General features: G+C 41.5%; 2 protein-coding genes across 5 annotated transcripts in view; one reads left to right on the forward strand and one right to left on the reverse strand.

Annotated features, from left to right (window-relative positions):
- The window catches only part of clstn1 (calsyntenin 1), a 36660-nt gene extending 21924 nt beyond the window's left edge, over nt 1-14736 (forward strand). For 2 of the 4 annotated variants that reach the window (XM_084015765.1, XM_084015766.1), the window contains 14 exons: nt 516-665; nt 956-1141; nt 1267-1515; nt 3237-3358; nt 3508-3670; nt 4010-4060; nt 4981-5138; nt 5672-5820; nt 7375-7619; nt 9159-9329; nt 9597-9742; nt 9917-10052; nt 10911-11095; nt 11486-14736. In XM_084015765.1, the coding sequence (XP_083871891.1) occupies nt 516-665; nt 956-1141; nt 1267-1515; nt 3237-3358; nt 3508-3670; nt 4010-4060; nt 4981-5138; nt 5672-5820; nt 7375-7619; nt 9159-9329; nt 9597-9742; nt 9917-10052; nt 10911-11095; nt 11486-11680 (2306 nt within the window). In that variant the 3' untranslated portion in view covers nt 11681-14736. The remainder of the gene's footprint in view (nt 1-515; nt 666-955; nt 1142-1266; nt 1516-3236; nt 3359-3507; nt 3671-4009; nt 4061-4980; nt 5139-5671; nt 5821-7374; nt 7620-9158; nt 9330-9596; nt 9743-9916; nt 10053-10910; nt 11096-11485) is intronic. The other 2 variants (XM_084015767.1, XM_084015768.1) reach the window with 1 other exon arrangement.
- Nucleotides 12232-18430, reverse strand: lzic (leucine zipper and CTNNBIP1 domain containing). Its single transcript, XM_084015776.1, has 7 exons — nt 18251-18430; nt 17834-17961; nt 17566-17701; nt 17372-17470; nt 17160-17255; nt 16842-16923; nt 12232-16570 (listed from the first exon to the last, which is right to left on the reverse strand). The coding sequence occupies exons 2-7, from the start codon at nt 17932-17934 to the stop codon at nt 16515-16517; spliced, it is 570 nt and encodes a 189-aa protein (XP_083871902.1). The 5' UTR covers nt 17935-17961; nt 18251-18430; the 3' UTR covers nt 12232-16514.
- Between the last annotated feature and the right edge of the window lie 12 nt (nt 18431-18442).

Raw genomic sequence — 18442 nt, forward strand, 5'->3', positions numbered from 1 at the left:
ATTTTATTTATCAGAACTTTAATATATTTTGATGTTCCTCTGTTCTGTTGTGACAATAAAATAAACAAGTTTATTTTTAAACTGCATTATCATATTTTTGTGAACAATCACTAATGTTAGGGAAATCTGTTAATGTTTTGTTACGCGTTTCTGAAATAAAAAAAAATAAAAAAATATCAGCCGATATATCGGAATATCAGATTTTTAAATCAACAAACTTTTGTATCGGTATCGGCCTTCAAAATCCTTTATCGGTCGGGCTCTAATAAGCATATATGTTGGTGAAGGTTCTCAACTGTGACATCTAATTAGTGTTTGAGGTGGCGGGAAAAGGACCTGAGATAAGATGTGATCTTTATCAGACAGATTCCATCACTTTCTTTTCATCACTTGCATGCTTATCAGACTACACATTAGCTTGGTAATGAACTCTCAGCTCAAAAGCTCTTTATGAATGTCTCAGCATAGCTGTAGCTTTGAAATTAAACACACTCTTATTTTCCTTTTTTGCTCAGGCTTCATCAAGAACACTGAGAAACTGAGCTACGGTAAAGAGCGCATGTACAAGCTGACGGTGACGGCCTACGACTGTGGAAAGAACCGAGCCTCCGAGGACGTTCTGGTCAAGATCAGCGTCAAGCCCACCTGCAAACCCAGCTGGCAAGGTATTAAAGCTCTCTTCTAGTCCCTGCAGCTCGTCATCCATCGCTGTTTAGGTGTGTCTCTGTGTTGAACAAAAGCAATCTACCGATGCAGAATCCACACAGGCCACCATTGTCAAAAAGGTTATTTAACTCCTTTAAGCTGCAGCTCCTTTTATCCATTTTCAAAGAACCGAAGTGCTTCTCAAAGAGTAGTTTCTATTGACAGCTGCCGTATTGGCTGGTCACATGTTGTTGGTTTTGTGCATGAGAACATCTTTTCATTATTTTCTACCCCTCGCTTCCTCTTTCAGGCTTCAATAAGAGGATTGAATACGAGCCTGGCACGGGTAGCCTGGCTCTTTTCCCCAGCATGCACTTGGAGACCTGCGACGAGCCAATCACGTCCATCCGCGCCAACATTGACCTGGAAACCAACCACATTGGGAAGGGCTGCGACCGCGATACCTACTCTGAGAAGTCACTGCACAAGCTGTGTGGTAAGTAACTGCTCCGCTTGAAATGGTTGTTCTCAGTAGTGCATCATCGGAATGTAATTATACATTTTTTTTTAAAGAAAAATCAAGCGCCCTAATTGCCATTGTACTCTTTGATTGTTTTGTAGGAGCAAGCTCTGGCACCGTGGAGCTTCTGCCTGCGCCCAGCAGCTCCACCAACTGGACGGTAGGGCTGCCCACCGATAACGGCCACGACAGCGACCAGGTGTTTGAGTTCAACGGCACGCAGGCCATTAAGGTTCCTGATGGCATGGTGAGCACCAGCCTGAAGGAGCCCTTCACCATCTCTGTGTGGATGAGACATGGCCCCGGGGCCCACGAGAAGGAAACCATCCTCTGCAACTCTGACAAGACAGGTAACAATCCTGGAGAGGAGAACAATTTAATTGTTTGAAGGTTTTTTTAGCGACATCTTGACTGTTTTAAATCCCTGGTTTGACTTTTAGTTTTTTGAGGTGAAACCAAGCTATTTTACTTAATTTTCACGTTTCTGGTGTTATTAAAGAGTTCTTTTCTTATGAGTAATATTTGTAAAACTCTGGTGAACAATTACTATAATTATTTGTAAGTCAAACTATGAACTTGTACATGAATATACCTGTTATTTATAGAGTTAAAAACTACTGATTGGACCATTTGACATGAATGCGAGAAGCAAATTGAAGCAGCACTATAATTATACATACAACTTGTACCCCACAAGTGTTTACCATTGTTTAGACCAGATGATCAGATCCGTTATTTAACACATTTTCATAACATATTTAGTATCTAATGTCAACTAGATATTATTGCTGAACCTATAGTGTCTGAAAATATGCCTCTAAAATGAATAGTGGCTGACTGCCAGATGCAGTGATTAACACCGAATAGCTTCGGTCCAGTGAAGCACTTCCTCTGTGTTGAGGCCAAACTGGCGGACTAACACACGGAAACTTTCTCACCTCTACCGAGGGCACTCTGACCTTTCCATTTCTGTCACTTGTTGTAAAATTTTCTGGATCTTATTGACTGTAAAGTCTCTGCGACATCAGTGAGAGACAGTTCATCAGCGACTGCTTATATAAGAAGGATTACATCAGAACGGCTGCGCCCCGGACAGGAAGCTCCCATAACCATGATTTCATCAGCACCATTCATGACCTTCTTTCAGCGCAGTGTCTGTTTCACAGAAACATGAATGTCTCGCATTCATTTCATCTTCAGTTCTCATACTGAAACTACATCTTAGCATACACATTAGACTTTGGACCACATTGTCACTAGAGAAGGGGTGAAACTATTATCAAATGGATCTGTTATTTTTTGATAAATTAATACATCAGTTAAATGCAGACTATTAATTGTAAAATGTCGGACCAGCCACTTAAATAACATGATCGCTGTGATGAAAACAGACAATCTGTGTTGCATCAAGCATGGCATAAATATGTAAAAAGATTGTACACTCACATGCCCACCGGGCACAACACACACACTCCTACTAAGGCCTTAGTTATTGATGTACTGTAAAACGTTTGCTTAATAGCCAAACAGAATTAAACTACATATGTAATCTTTGTACCAATTGGTGTTTGGGAAAAATATTTACTGAAGGAAGAGAAGAAAAATGAAAGATGAATCATGCCTTTTTGAATTCTCTTGTTTTTGTTGGCTTCCTCCACAAAGGAAGGTACTCGTTATGGAACTGGTTTCACAACTGGTTTCACTGTGATTTGTTCTGCCAGTGTGAGGACCAGTTGAGGCACGCTTGTGCATTATCAAATTGTTAACGGCTGATGATGACAACGTCTCTGAAATGTGTGACTTCTGGGATTTATTTGTTTAAGCATTAGGCAGACGGCTACAGGCTTGTGCTTGTGACTTCAGTGTTTACATTCAAGTAATTTACTGCCCTCTTCTGTGTAATCATCAGTAAATATAACACAGTAATGCCAGAGAATCCACAAGACTTTTTCTTTTCTTTTCTGTAGTTACTTTTGTGTTTCTCATGGGCTCTACAGAAGTCATGTTTGGTGGCAGTTGATAAAAAATGAATCACCACTCATCCTCCAAATATTCACATTCTCCTCTGCAGAGATGAACAGACACCACTACTCGCTGTACGTCCACAACTGCAGACTGATCCTCCTGCTCCGCCAGGATCCGTCAGAGGCCGAAAACTACAAACCAGCCGAGTTCCACTGGAAGCTCGACCAGGTCAGCTGCTTCTCATATCTTTGTGTGCAGGGTTTAGAAGATGATACTCTGTGTCCCACATGATGTTTAACCAAGAGTAAAGTTAGTTACAGACCACTGTGTAACTTTCACCCAATTTCTTTGTATTCCCTCTGCTGTGTTCTTCACAGGCGTGTGACAAAGAGTGGCATCACTATGTGCTGAATGTGGAGTTCCCCGCCGTGTCTCTATTTGTGGACGGCACCACCTTCGAGCCCTTCCTGGTCACAGAGGACTACCCACTGCACTCCTCCAAGATCGAAACGCAGCTCACCATTGGTGCCTGCTGGCAAGGTAAACTCTTGCTATATCAATGCTATAATATTAAATGAGACATAATTCTCAAACAAAGTGACAAAACGTATTAATTTACGAATAAGTTTAAAGCACAAAAAGGTGTTGTTTTTGGTACATTTGGTGGCTAAAAAACTGTTTTAAAGCTTCCTGATAATCTGTTATTACATTATAATTCGAGTTTGTGTGAAGATGTAGCGTGCATGATATTCTCTAAACTCTTAGTTAGATTCTCAAATGATGCACTATGGCGTATGCATTTACCGTCTGAATCTCTACTGCAGAATCCTCAACCTTCCTCCCTGTCTCTTCCTGCTCTCTTGTTTCTGTCCTTTACAGACAACTCAGGACATGACAATGACACTGAGTCAGTCTCTGAGCCCACCTCAGGTTGCTCAAAAAATTCCCTTACTCTTCCTCAAATGTGTTCATGTGTCCTCCATGTCCTCCCACCACCCTAACTGCATCTTCATACCATTTTGACTAGAATGACACATTGTAGATGCAGACAGATTTGGGTTTTTCTGTAACAGTTAGGGGCATGATGCAGTGTGGATGTGATTTTTTACGTTTTCTTCATTCTTCATTTTTACACTTTTCTCACTGCAGCAGCCAGTTTTTCACCTCGACTTGACACGCCTGAGCAGAAATAGACATACCATGAGCACAAAGTTCTGACCTGGCTGCAGCATTTTTAGTTGTGCAAGCTCTTCTTTTATAACATGACCTTTGGGTCAGAAACGGTAACGCTTCCATATCAGTTAACAGATGTACTGCAGCACACACACACACACACACACACCACTGGATGATGGTGTGACCTTGAGACGTGGAGGTCTGCAGTGGCGCAGACTGATACAGGAAAATACGACACAATCGTTTCGCCTCTCATTTGACGGGTTTGGTGAACATCACAGTTATACTGAAATACTCAGTTATATTTAAATTTTAAGAGTCATCATTTTTATTTTTTAAGCATTTTGCAGTCCTTCAATAGAGGGGATTCATTTCATTATGTTCGATGCATTTTTTTTTTTCCTATTGGTGTAATTTTTTCCACAGTAAGGCAGCATTGCATGGATAAGGCATGTACCCTCTCATCCATCATTCTCCTGTCTGCCTCACTGGGCCTCAGGCCTTGTAAGGGCACACATACTAACTTGCATGAACACCATTCAGGCCAGCTTTGCATACTGAGACAGCATGCTTGAATCACCAGCCCAGAAATGGTGAAGTCTGTGGGATGTACACTTGAGTAACTACTACTATGTGTGTTTTCTTCTCCTCTTCACTATCCCGACCTCCCCCAGGTGGAAATGCTCGAATGGCTCAGTTTTTCCGGGGGAACCTAGCGGGGCTGATGATCCGCTCTGGTAAGCTGGAGAACAAGAAGGTGATCGACTGTTTATACACGTGCAAGGAAGGACTGGACGTGCAGCTGCCTGAGGAGGTAGCTTCAGCTGTCAAGGTGAGGAGAGCGTCAAGAAAATGGTCTCAAGTCAGTGGTTCCAGACATTGAGGCCGTGTGATCCTTTTGCAGGTTGCATTTATGTGTGGATTGTGATCAGTAAAAATCAAATAGGGATCTGAACAGTTTGTAGAGGCCTGAAGAGGTTGGAATATCCTGTAATTTACAATGGAAAAAGCAGAGATTCCAGCAAAATAGGAAACATTAAATTATTTTCTATTTTGTCAGTCACCCTGCAACCCCTCAGATTAATCTTGCAACCCATTTGGGGAATCCTAACCCCAAGGCTTGAAGCCACTGCTCTAACTGAAGTATGAACTATGAACTATGTGAATTAAATATATATCAGCCAGAAATCGACAATTTCAGCTGTATGGTCAATAGTTCCAGGTTCCTCTGGAATATGGGGAACCTGGACAGGGCTTTGTGTGTGACACATTAATTAAACTTGCTTGTCAGATGTTTTATTAATAGCTTATTGTCAGCTTGACGGCACACTTACGCATTTTGGGTGTCACCTTATATTTTCTTAGGTTGAGTTCAACCCCAACCAATCCTCTCTGACCGTGGAGGGTGATGACATAGATGCCTTTGACAAGGTCATGCAGCACATCTCCTACTTGAACTCCCGCCAGTTCCCGACCCCTGGAATCAGGCACCTTCGCATCTCCACCACTGTAAAGTGAGTAGCAGAAACCAAAAATGCCAGCTGTTATCCCATGTCACCTCGTCTGTCGGCAGCAGAGCCAGAGAGGGTTTGTCTTTCTGCTTTAAATGCAAGGATTGTTTCGTGAGTTAAAATAGAGGTCAAGAGTTTTTCCTAATTTCCATAACAAAGAAAGTAAACACGAAATGTTTTGGGGTTGGAAAAAGAGCTGTGCGAGTCTGCATTTTGTTTTTCAGTTCTCTTTGATGTAGGTTTTTTTTATGTATTCAGGGAATGAAATGTGAATAACAAAACAACATTACATTTACAGATATATATGAAACGTAATAAGATTTGAGGTTTCTGCAGAGTTTACTCTAAGATCACTTCCAGTTAGTGTTGCAGTTTAACATTGCTTCTTATTTGCATATGTGCAAATGTGTATCAACACAGAGTTTGATTGGGTGCACTGAATAATAAATGATGAAGTTCCTTCAGTTTATTTCTACCTGCGAGGGCAACTTTCCAGCTGTTGGTGCAATCCAAATACATGTAGTGGAAGCCCTGTAATAAGCAATGTGGATTTGTATTCACAGTGAAATGCAAAATGACTCCCGTTTTACCCTGTAAGCTTTTCTCCACGCCATCAAGTACACAAATACAAAACAGGAATACATTCCTTTACTTCCTGGAAAACAGCATTGTATTTCTTAGTACGACACATCCAAACAGTTAGAACACGTAAAACAACTGCACACAGTTACTTAAAGAGTTTCAAAAACAGTTCCTCAGCCATTTCTATCAAACCACTTTAACTACTTCTCAGCTTCTGGAGATTACTAAATTGTGGGCCAAATGTATAAATGATGGGTACAGACAAAAAACATGCATAGGCCTAAAATCCCCACACATAAACTGGTATAAAGGAGGAATGTGTAGAACACGGATTGTGTTTATGATTTTTGCAGGCTGTAAAATCTCAATCAAAGGCACATTTATTTTTATTTACATTTAAGCCATCATCACACTGTTGGTGTTTAATTGTGAAGCACTTTGCACAGTCTGTTTCAATATGAACGCTGTGAATAAATCATTGATTATCCTTCTGAGGTTTAATAATTATGATGTTTGAGAATTTACCTCAATATTGGTTTGCAGAAATGTGATAATTTAGTGGTATCAACACTTTAAACAGCCACCGTCGTGTGTAAGAAGCGCTAATTGAAAACCTTGCCAGTGTGACAGTCGGTGAAATTGCACATTTATTTACCGTATTTCTCATTGACGGGTCTAACGCGTGGTGGAACAGAAGCAAGGTGTTGAAATGAAGCTTGTACTTCACATTGATTGAGATTGTCTGTTTCTGTGTGCATACATCTGGTATTCACTTTCATTTGTCATGTTTGTTCTGAAGCTGTAAAAGTCCATCTTAGTGTTTGTCTTCCCCGTCACCTTGCCTGAACCAGACATACATGAGGATGTGGAAGCAGTGCACATTGAAAATGCCCCTCTTGTCTTTCAAAGCAGAGGGAGAAGCAGCAATACATGATAAAAGAGGTCCCAGGTATTCAAACTTAAATCTTCCCCCAGATGCTTCAATGAGGAGTCCTGCGTAACAGTGCCAGACGCCGAAGGTTATGTGATGGTGCTGCAGCCCGAAGAGCCCAAGATCAGCCTGAGCGGCATCGACCACTTCGCCCGCAGCGCTGCAGAATTTGAGAGCCAGGAAGGCGTGACGCTGTTCCCCGAGCTACGCATTGTGAGCACCATCACCCGCGAAGTGGAGGCCGAGACGGAGTCTGAAGCGGCAGAGGGAGCTGATGACGACCCTACTGGTGAGAGACGTGCACATATGTCCCCTACAGTAACCCCCGGATAATGTTAGAGGGTATTTGTAGATGTAACCCATTTTTCAGTGTGCTCATCCTCTGAGTTTATACACTGAATTTCTACTTCAACATATGTAATCTTACTCAAGTGCTCCCTGATGCGGTGCGATGCTAGTGTGACGCCTTATCCGCTGCCTTGGTTGAGCTTCCTTACACACTGAATGTGAATGCAGCGTAGATGACAGTAGCAGGTGATGGCGAGGATTATGCCTCGTGGCCGAAGGGATTGGACAGAGACGGGGCGAGGGAGGAAAGAGATAAGTTGTTTACTCCTTTATGGGAGGGGCAGTGGCGAGCCAGCCATCTGTTGGGCCCGTAAATGAGCTAAGACGTGGAGAGACAATAGACCTGACACAGTTACAGCGGGATGCAGTGTCCTGTGGTGAACAGCAGGCCATGTGGGTCAAAATGGCTTACAGTGATCTGTAGCTATTACCTGCATTACTCCGCCCCACCGACCACATACAACAAACAAGAGATGTCACAGGATATGACCAAGATTCATGTCATAGTGGCTTCCAGGGGGTCAAAAGGTGAAAGACTGAATGTGCATGGAATATTTATTTTATTCAGAAGAATGGTGCATCAGCAGGGCTATTAAGATATAGTTACATTTGAATTATTCATTCAAATAGCTTTGATTTGTATACGAGTTTCTGAGCTGCTTTCCATGTTTTACACTTCTGTTCTTAAATTGTTTTTTTCGTAGATGATATATTATTAACCTGACCTCTGTTGATAAAGTACAACCACACTGCTATTTAACACTAAACATGGAGCTTATTTGCTGCTCACAACATTGTCAACCTGTGTTATATTGATGAGGAAATTTGGAGCCGCTATGGTTGGACTGTTAATTGTCCTTTTATGATCATGCATCATATTAATTATGAAACTGTGGTGGCCCATATTATGCTATCTTGGATGCTTCGTCCTCTAGATTCACTTCTTCTTCGGACCCTCACCTTTTTTCCATTATCTGCTCTCCTAATAAAACTAATACTAGTCTTTGTATTCATGAACTATTAACTTGATGTGAACAGGAAGATGTTTTAATCTTGAAGGTGTTTGGTAGAGAATATCATGTTTTTCTCATCTTGTATACATTCCAGTGTTAACATGTTTAAAGGGAACTCCACCAATTTTACACATCAAGTCTGAAGGTGTTGAGTTACAAAGAAATGATCTTACTCATCTCCGCTTGAGGCTGGCGGCTAAGCGCGACATTAGCTGCTTCTAGCATAAGAATCTCTGATCTCAATCTGTGGCCCAACTGTGGGTTGAGTTTGATTCTGGGTAATGTAGGCAGCAAGTTCTGCTTTAATCCATGTGTTTTTTTTAAGCCGTGAGTCTGACATGTTATAGGAGTGTAATCCTAAATAAGTAGAGTAGTCTACCAACACTACCAACAAACTTACAATCCAAAATTTGAGAAGAGCCCTACAACCCTTCATTCTAAATAATTTCTCCCCACTGTTCATCCAGTCCAAGAGACGGTGGTGTCTGAAGAGATCATGCACAACCTGGACACGTGTGAAGTGTCTGTGGTGGGAGACGAGCTGGACGGGGAGCACGAGGGCCTGGAGGTGGACATGTCCCAGCTGCAGCAGCATGGCCTGGAGATGAGTTCCTCTAACCTGGGCCTCGTCGTCACTGGTACGGACACAGAGCTCAACTGGCACAAAGCAATGTTATAATGATAGCTTTGCAGAATATATCTGCTTTACATAAGAAGGAAATTATTTGGCCTGACATGTAAAAACATAAATAAATAAGCATCCTTATATAATGCAAAATTCTGGAGTGATTTGAAGTCAAAGTTACCAAATCTACTGTCCCCCATGAGAATAATTTACTTAGACCTATTGGGCACTTTCTGGTGATCACATTTCTCTTTGACACAAGCTCCTCTCTGCGTTCCAGGTGTGAACACCATGGCCAACTACGAGCAGGTCCTGCATCTTATCCGCTACAAGAACTGGCACACCGAGGCTCTCTTTGACAGGAAATTCAAACTGGTCTGCTCTGAACTCAACGGTCGCTACATCAGCAATGACTTCAAGGTTGAGGTATGACCACGCATTTGTTTGATGGCTCACAACGGTGACGCATTATAAAACAGTGCAAGCAGTGCCTTAATACACTAAAGCATTCGTGTAGCCCTTAACAATACTTCTACATCTAAAATAGAGATCTGTTAACAACATTTTGTGACCATTTCTGTTTTTTTCTGTTCTTTCAAGGTGAATGTAATCCACACAGCCAATCCCATGGAGCATGCCAACAATGCCATGGTGCAGCCTAACTTCATCAACCCTGTGCATCATGCCTCTGTTGATCTGTCCGGACACAACCTGGTCAACGCTCACCAGGCATCAGGTACTGTAACATGAAATGCTAGGGTTAGAAAGAAACCACAGAATGTTTCTTTCTTTGTCCTTTGTGTCATACATTTACACACCACACGTTTTTTACTCTACCAACGCACAGTCTGAGCAACAGTAAGTCATGCTTGAACTGGTCATTATGTTAAATGAATGAATCCCGGTTTCGGTTCCACCCAAGAAACACACACTTTAGGCATAAGGATATAAATTACAATCATTTGATGATGATGATTCAACTTGGTCATTTTTGCAGACAGCCCTTTTCTCACATGTTTAAATGAATACCAAATGCCATAATCAAACCAGTAATCTTCTTAATTGTTGTTGCTGGTGTGGCAAGCATGGCTCGGGATGGATTACAATCTATTAACCCAAAGTAGGGCACATATGAAACACTGCTGTATTTTTTTATTTTTTTTTATGGCACAAGTTTAGGGATTACACTTGAGTGCTGTCTGTGACATCTGTACACACGGCGGTTCTGAACACAACCTTTTACTTCCCGGCTTCAGTAATCCTCTGGGCTGTCAAAGTCACTAAGCCTGCCACGCAAAAGAGAGGCCCTTTCCTGCTAACACGGGGCAAAGTGGAGCAGGTTGGAGACGGGCGAAGCTATTTAAGGAAAGACGCACCTAGAGCTGCCGAAAGCGTTCATCTGCAGTTTATTAAGAAGCCATTAAAATCAGCGCTGGCACACCATGAAACTGGAGCCCTTGAAACGCCCTCAGACAGACATGGAAGCTGTGTCTCCCCCCCACATAAAGCTCTATAAGGGTTTTTAATGTGCAGATTGAACACAGCTTATGTCTAACCTGTCATTTGGGTTTTATTTTTGTTTGCCTCACCACAGTGGTTCCCAGCGCAGCCACCATTGTCATTGTGGTGTGTGTCAGCTTCCTGGTGTTCATGATCATCCTGGGCGTGTTCCGCATCCGAGCCGCACACCAGCGCACCATGGGAGACCAGGAGAACGGCAAGGAGAACGAGATGGACTGGGACGACTCGGCCCTCACCATCACCGTCAACCCCATGGAGGTAAAAACACACGCAGTGTTTGCAGCGAGGCAACATGGGTGGAAGTATTTTCTGGTGTTTAGCCAGCGAAAAGCTTAACAGAATGTCACTTCTCCACAAAATGTGGTGCTAATGCTCTCCACATGATGTTGTGACTGCAGCATAGTTTCTTCTGAGCTGGTGCAACCACCTCGTGGAGATTTAGAGCATTTTTTTGTGCCCCAGCCAATAAAGCAGCACCAATATTTTTTTTATATTAACAACAGTGTTACTTTATACGTACATAGTTAGCACAGGTTCAAGAACATGTGAAGCTATAAACACGAAGGGGCAGTTTAGATCTCTAAATATTTACAGTCTTGTGCCTCTTCACGAACAACCCCGCCCTCTTTCCCTCTGTCGCCAATGCAGACGTACGAGGACCAGCACAGCAGCGAGGAGGAGGAGGAAGAGGAGGAGGAGAGCGAGGATGGAGAGGAGGAAGATGACATCACAAGCGCTGAGTCGGAGAGCAGCGAGGACGAGGAGGGCGCGGAGCCAGAGGACCAGCAGGGGGCCAGCAGACAGCAGCAGCTGGAGTGGGACGACTCCACCCTCACTTACTAAAACGCACACACACACACACACACATGCTGACACACACGTAACGCTCAACACAAGCTCACACACACACACACAAGCACACACACACACACCACCAACTCACAGTCACTGAGATCCTCATACACACGCCCACCCCTCTACAAGGAGCCATGATGTAAAAAAAAAACACAAAAAAGCAAAACAAAAATTCCCTTCAGCGTATATATGGTCAAGGCTTTCCTGTTGTTATCTTAGTGGTGGTACTCAGTGTAGTGTAGTCATCACCGGATTGCTGATTTTTACTGTTTATTTTTTTATTTATTATATTTTAATTCCCAGGAAAACTTGGCCTACATTTGTTCTGAACTGTGAGGAAGCCTAACCCTGCACTTCTTTTGTTTTCTCTCAGACGTAAGGCTTTCAAATTGAGACTTTCTCCCCCCCCCTAATGTCTATTCTTTGCGTAATGCTTTTAGATTTGTTTGCCGCTAATCTCACGTATAGCTTTGACTTGAGTTTTCTTGACTTGTAGTCCACAGTGAAACAAAACGATGCTTTTAAAAAAAGTAGACCGCTTTTTCTTTTCTTTTCTTTTTTTAGTGCATGAGGATATTTGAGAAGTCATATGTGTAGAGAATTAAATTGCTTTTTAAAGATTTTGTAAATATAAAGAAACCATGTAATTAGTTGATGTGTTAGTGAAGGCCTACTCGACGGGTCCAATATCTAATATTTGTGTCACAGGCTGTAGCATGTCGCTAAATTTCCTGCAAAAGCTGTTCAATCATGCTTGTACAAAAATGTCTGCTTCACGTTGAGAAACCCAGGACTGTTGAGCGGTGGTTTCCATGACAAAGTGGTGTCCATTTTGTCTTCTTTTTTTTTTTCTTTTTTTTTGCAAAGACGAAAATAATTTCTTCTGCTTTCTCGTCGGCAGGACTGGATGGTTTCAGCTTCATACATAGCTTTGCTTTTGCTTGCACAGGTGGCAACGCTCCACTCCAGGCGTCAGTGTGTTTCATTCCCAATAGATCTCACTGTTGTACAGAAGGGATTTTCTTTTTGTTCTGAGTAGTCGTGCTCGGAGAAATGCTAATGTACAAAATCGACATTTGGCGCGGAACAGTCCAAACACTCGGCCAGCAGGTACTGTAGCGCTGTTGATCTTGAATTATGGGTTCGAACATTTCTGCCAGTGTATTTGGACAAGTGGAGAGATTTCCTCAGCAGCAGCTTTAAAGCCTTTCGTCTGTACCCCGGTCTCGCTGTGCTGACAGAAGTAGGGAGGGAACAAAAACTACTGAAGGAGCAGACAGACAGAGCTTTAGTGGAGCCTGGTTGAATAGTGCAGCTGCTGGCATTGTTTTGGGGGAGAGAAATGAAATGAAAGTACTTTTTTTTTCTCTTTGCTTTGTTGCAAACTTATTTTCCCATGGCACGGCTATTTAACCTGACATAATTCAATGCAAATTAGATGCGTTTTTAAACTGGTTTCCTATTGCAAAACATGCTCCGTCTTTATCGTACTTCGACGGATTACAACTGATGTTTTGACCGCATCGTTTTACAAAAGGAAAACGCGTTCAAATGAATCTTCTGGTTTGAATCTTAAAATTAAATATTTCTCATTGCCGTAGACCACTAGATTTTATTGTACATGGAACTGTACTCTAGAGTTGTTCTAAGATATTTGTTTACATTTGGTAAACTTCTTTTCCTTCTGGCGTTAGCATAAAGCTTAGACAGTTGATTGGGAAAATGTATCCGACCTCTATCTTCTCTCAGACACTGTTGTCCATCACTGTTGTATATATCGTTCACAAAAACCATATACAGAGATGTTCCTTCATACTTAACTATTTAGTGTTCGTCTCATGTTTTTGGGTTCCAAGTTAAAATGTCAACATTTCCCAAACCTGTATTAATTAAAGCAGAGCAGATTTTGGGCATCGAAGTGAAGAGAGTGTGACGTTATATCGGGATTAAGAATTGTTGGTGTTTTGAGTCTCATATTTTGCATGCAAATCTATTTCCCGAGGCCAAAATTGAGCTTAAAAAAAAACACATTCAGGGCTCTTTTTTTGTTTGTTTTGTTTCCAGTCTCCAGGCAACCCTTGAGAGTTACACAGATGTGCTTCTTTGAGTTCAATTAATTTATAATTTTAAGAGGTCTGTGGTGGAAATGTAGTGATCAGTCTCCCTTCCATGATGACCTGGACTTTAAAAAAAAAAAAAGGGCCCAGGTCTGAGCCGGCTGAGATGGGAGTGCCTTTTTCCGATCATAGCGTATTAGCAGGTCTAACAAAAACACTCATCCGTTTTCTGATTTTCTTACAGAGCTGGGGATTACACCTCGTTTTCCATTTGTTGTAACAATAGTCCACTGCTAGTTTTATTAAAAGTGAAACAACATTTTACATAGATGTCATGTGTCCATGTTGATGTGTAGAGGAAGTAGATCCATATTGTATCTTCTATAGATATTGTACTAAATCATTGACGGAATACACCTTTAAAACGATGTACAGTACATTATGAAATTGCTTTGGCAGCATACGTGGGTATACTGTTAACCGACCTATTTGTGTATAGTGGAAGGTAATTTTGAACAGCGTCCTATTGCCTGAGTTGAGAAATTAATTTGAGGGCAGCATGAGATTCACAAGAACCAAGAGTGCACGCCTGTCGAAACTTCTCCGTTTCATTACGTCAAACACTTAAATGTCCACATTTCATCTGCAAACTTTAAAGTACAATACCATCGGGTCACTGATATGTGCACACAGTCTCCACAGTGGCTCCACCATCTCCAGTTCTCTGGGTTTTAATGCTTTCCGATCATTTCCCCGAGCTAAGTGTAAGTTGGTTGAATTGAATGTCACTGCCTAACAAACTGAAATGCAGCCATGCTGTAATAACACTAAGATTTAAGGGGAATTTACTTTGCATGAACCACAAGTTTGTGTACGTTCCATGTGGGGTTGTGAGACAGGAGACGTGATTCGCTACCGATTCAGAGATCGTCTTGTTTCACACATCCACAACACTCCAGATATATATATATATATATTTTATTTTTTTCTTTTCTTTTCTTTTCAAAATGTGCTCAAAATGGAAGGCGACGATGTTTTCAGAACGGTTGAATGCTTCCTTTTTGCTTGTTGGAGCTGCTCTCACTTTTCTACCAATTGAAAGGCAAATTGTAGTGAAGATGATGCTTGCTCTTAAACAAAATAAAGGATGATAAGATGGGGTATAACTTCTGTCTGCTCTTGTTTTTCTTCACTTGTCACAAAGTCCTGCTGAAAGTTTTAAACCTTGAACATTGGCGCCCTCTCGTGGTGAAACTGTGAATTTATCTAAGCCCTAAAATAAAAGGTGTGACAGAGTTCTACAGGTAAAACAAATTCAGTGAATACATAAAACAAATCACCATTGATTTTTTTTTATTTTACTGTCATTCAAAGAAACATGGCATCGATGTTGAATATCACGACTGATGCTGTAAACATTGTGACATTAAGTTCTAAAGAGGTTCAACTAGCTGAACTTGAAAGGCAGTATTGACAATTACTACTAATGTATAACTACAGTTTACAATGCTTGATAATCAATTCGATTCGATTCATGTTCTCAAACATGTGAGTGCGTTCTGTTTTGATTTTCAAGCTGATCCTGTAGTTGTTTCTGAGGTGAAAGTCTGTCGTATTCAGCACTCGGGTGTGTCCTTTAAAACAGCTCAATCACTCGTGTTTGGTGTTATTTAGTAATTTGTTACCCTGGGACCTTTTTCATTTTCAAGAGTGAGGACACTGCATCAGGCAGCGTGAAGTCACCTTGTGTTGGTTGTTAAACGTCTGCAGACTCTTAATCAAACAGAATCACTCTCATGAGTTGGAAGCTGAAGTGATCTGCAGCGTTTAACAGATGGCAGCTAATCCACTAGATTGGCTCTCATTTCACCTCGTCATGTACCTTAATATTATGTTTGTACTGAGACCAGTTTCCAAGGACCTACAGAGTGCATTATGTCATGTAGGTTGTGTCCTATTCTGCCACGTTTACATCTAGTCAGTGAGCTGTGACTTTTACTGCCGTCCCTCTTTGTCAATATCACGTGTTGTCAATTATCTTTGAGTCATTCGACAATTACAAACCCTTTGTGGCTACTTACATACCTGTGGTGCAGGTACCGTTTGGGTGTATGTATTGGTCGATTGCTTTAAAACGCCACATTAAAAGAGGTAATTGTCAGATATGTTTGCGCTGACATCCTGCCGCACATTGTCGAGTTGTATGCTGTGCATTCTGCTTATAATGTAAGTGTGCTGCATACAAACTGAGTTACTAGTGTTACGGTCTTTGTAGTATTAGTTACTCTGTATTAGTTAGTTGCTCAAAGTTCTCTTTCGTGTGGTATTTCTGTCATTTTTTGTCCAAATCCCTCATAACAGCACAGTTTAGTCAAAATAAATTGAGATCTTGAACGTTTGCAGCAAATCTACAAACTTAAAACAACAATGTTGAACTTTCTGGTTTTAAGACAGACAGACGCAGCAAAACCAATAAGAAATACAGACCAGTATTTCTCTTGAGCTGCCTGGACTATCTCTTACATTCATGCACATGCTTTTACACTCCACAAATCACGTGATCGTACCTATAATACAATTTTACTCAAATCTGGACAAATAAAAGACATTTACAACAAAAGGCTATAAAACAATACTGTTAAAAAGTGTTAGCATCTAAAGCAACACCTGCACTGATTATTTACAAAACCAACAAATCGATTGGCACATTTCTTCCTTGATTAAAATAAAGACACGCAGTTAAAATAAACACTTTGGTACAATTGCTATGCTTTGGTATTCACACCAGAGCTAGCTAAAGCCAGAATTTTGTCTTCGGAGCCTGAAAGAGACAAGAAAACAAGGTAAATACGAATGTTCATCCAATGACTTGATCGTTATGGTTAAACATTTCAAGGATTTAATACAGGAAATTAGTTAGAGCCCCCAACTCATGCTGCACACAGAAAATATAAACAGGTATTTAAACATTTAAATTAGAATATAATATAATGGGAAATAAACGCACACACAAAACTATGTGCAATATCAGTGTTTTTAGTTAAAGTGTAAATATGAAACTTTGGTTATATCAATGAAATGTTGATTCTCACCAAAGTTTGCAGTCACTTTCTCAAACTGGCTCAGAGTAGCTGTCGCATTTTCTGTAAGAAAAGTCTCATCCTCTGCAGTGAGCTGTCCAGAAACAGAAACAAAAATCAATCATTGTTAATTCAAGCTTTGATCAGACAATTTCTTTAACATGCTTCAGCTTCTTCTGAAGGAGACGTGGGCCTGTTGTGGCCAACGGTCTGTCAGCCGAGTGACAGCTGACTTTAATAAGTCGTGTGGACTCATGAGCACGAGCCTCTGAATCACCCGTTGGAAAAAAAAAAACCCCCACCACATCTCTGCTGTGGCGCTTTCCTCACCGTCTCTCCAAGTTTTCTCAAGGCTGTGAGGATTTCCATCTTCTGCTGCGTGTACACGTCCCGCGACAGTTTCCCCACAATGACATCTCGGTCCATCTGCACAGAATATAACACACCAGTTGTACAACTTTGAGGCCATGCAATGCACAGATAGACACAAAGGACTGACTGAGCATGTGCATTCTACTTGTGATCATATCCCATGTGCAAACCTCTGATAGTCTGGTTCTCAGTTGTCCCGGCTGCTTCTTGGCAAAAAGTCGGATCACCTCTGGGGTTTTGAAAGCTTGGCTGATGGCAGCCCGGATTGCCTGATGAAGACAAACACATTGTTCTATACGCTATGACCCTCTTTAAGCCACCCTTAATACACAGCAATTGCACACCATCGATGGATTGTCCATACCAGCTGCATCCCACTGAGTTCATCCACTAGTGTCATGTCTCCCGTCATGATCTTCTTCAGGGAGTCGTTGAATTCACTCAACTGCTCCAAGGTTTCTTTTTTTGTCTCCTCATACTCTTCCTCGTCCAGTTCTTCTCTGGAATAAACAACGACGCTGTGAGGAACTAACAGAGATACAGGGAAGTATTTCTGGCATTGACTACATCTTTACTTCACAGCTACAATAATCAATTTGCCTGTAGTGAATATGAATGTATCGCTGATGCACCTGCATTCCTCCAGATCCTGAAGCTGCTGCATCAGCCTGTCAAGTTGCTCCTCCATATTCTGCCTCAATTTCACGGTTTCTGATTTCCCGCGAGAAGCCATGATTAGTTATAATATCTTGCTCCAAACCTACGAAGAAAGCGAAACAGAGTAAAACAGTCAACAGACATGAATCTTACTGGACGTGTTCACCTTCACTATAGCACAAATTACTTAAAATCAAACAAGCACGCCCTGTTGTCTTCATCACAACGGCGGCGTTGGAGCTAGCATCACAACGAGTGTTCAACATTTGGCGAGATTTCAGTTATAATGTCAAACGATCTATTTACCGAAAGCTCGGATCGTAGCTATCTAGCTAACACTTAAAGTTGTTCAGTTAGCTCAGTAGCTAATATGCTAAAAGAAAACATCTCACCGGGACTGTTTTTTCTGTCAACAGCTGAAAATCAGTCGTGCGATGCTTTAAATATTCCCACCGCCTTGACGAATATTCAGTCGCGTTTGCTGTATCATTACATTCCTCGAAAAATAACTACTTTCAAGAGCGGTTACAGCATTTGTAATGTTTGTCGAGGCGTCTGTGGAGGTGGATTTGTGATTGTGAACG

This window comes from Eutrigla gurnardus, assembly GCF_963514095.1.
Source record: "Eutrigla gurnardus genome assembly, chromosome: 8".
NCBI classification, from domain to species: domain Eukaryota; kingdom Metazoa; phylum Chordata; class Actinopteri; order Perciformes; family Triglidae; genus Eutrigla; species Eutrigla gurnardus.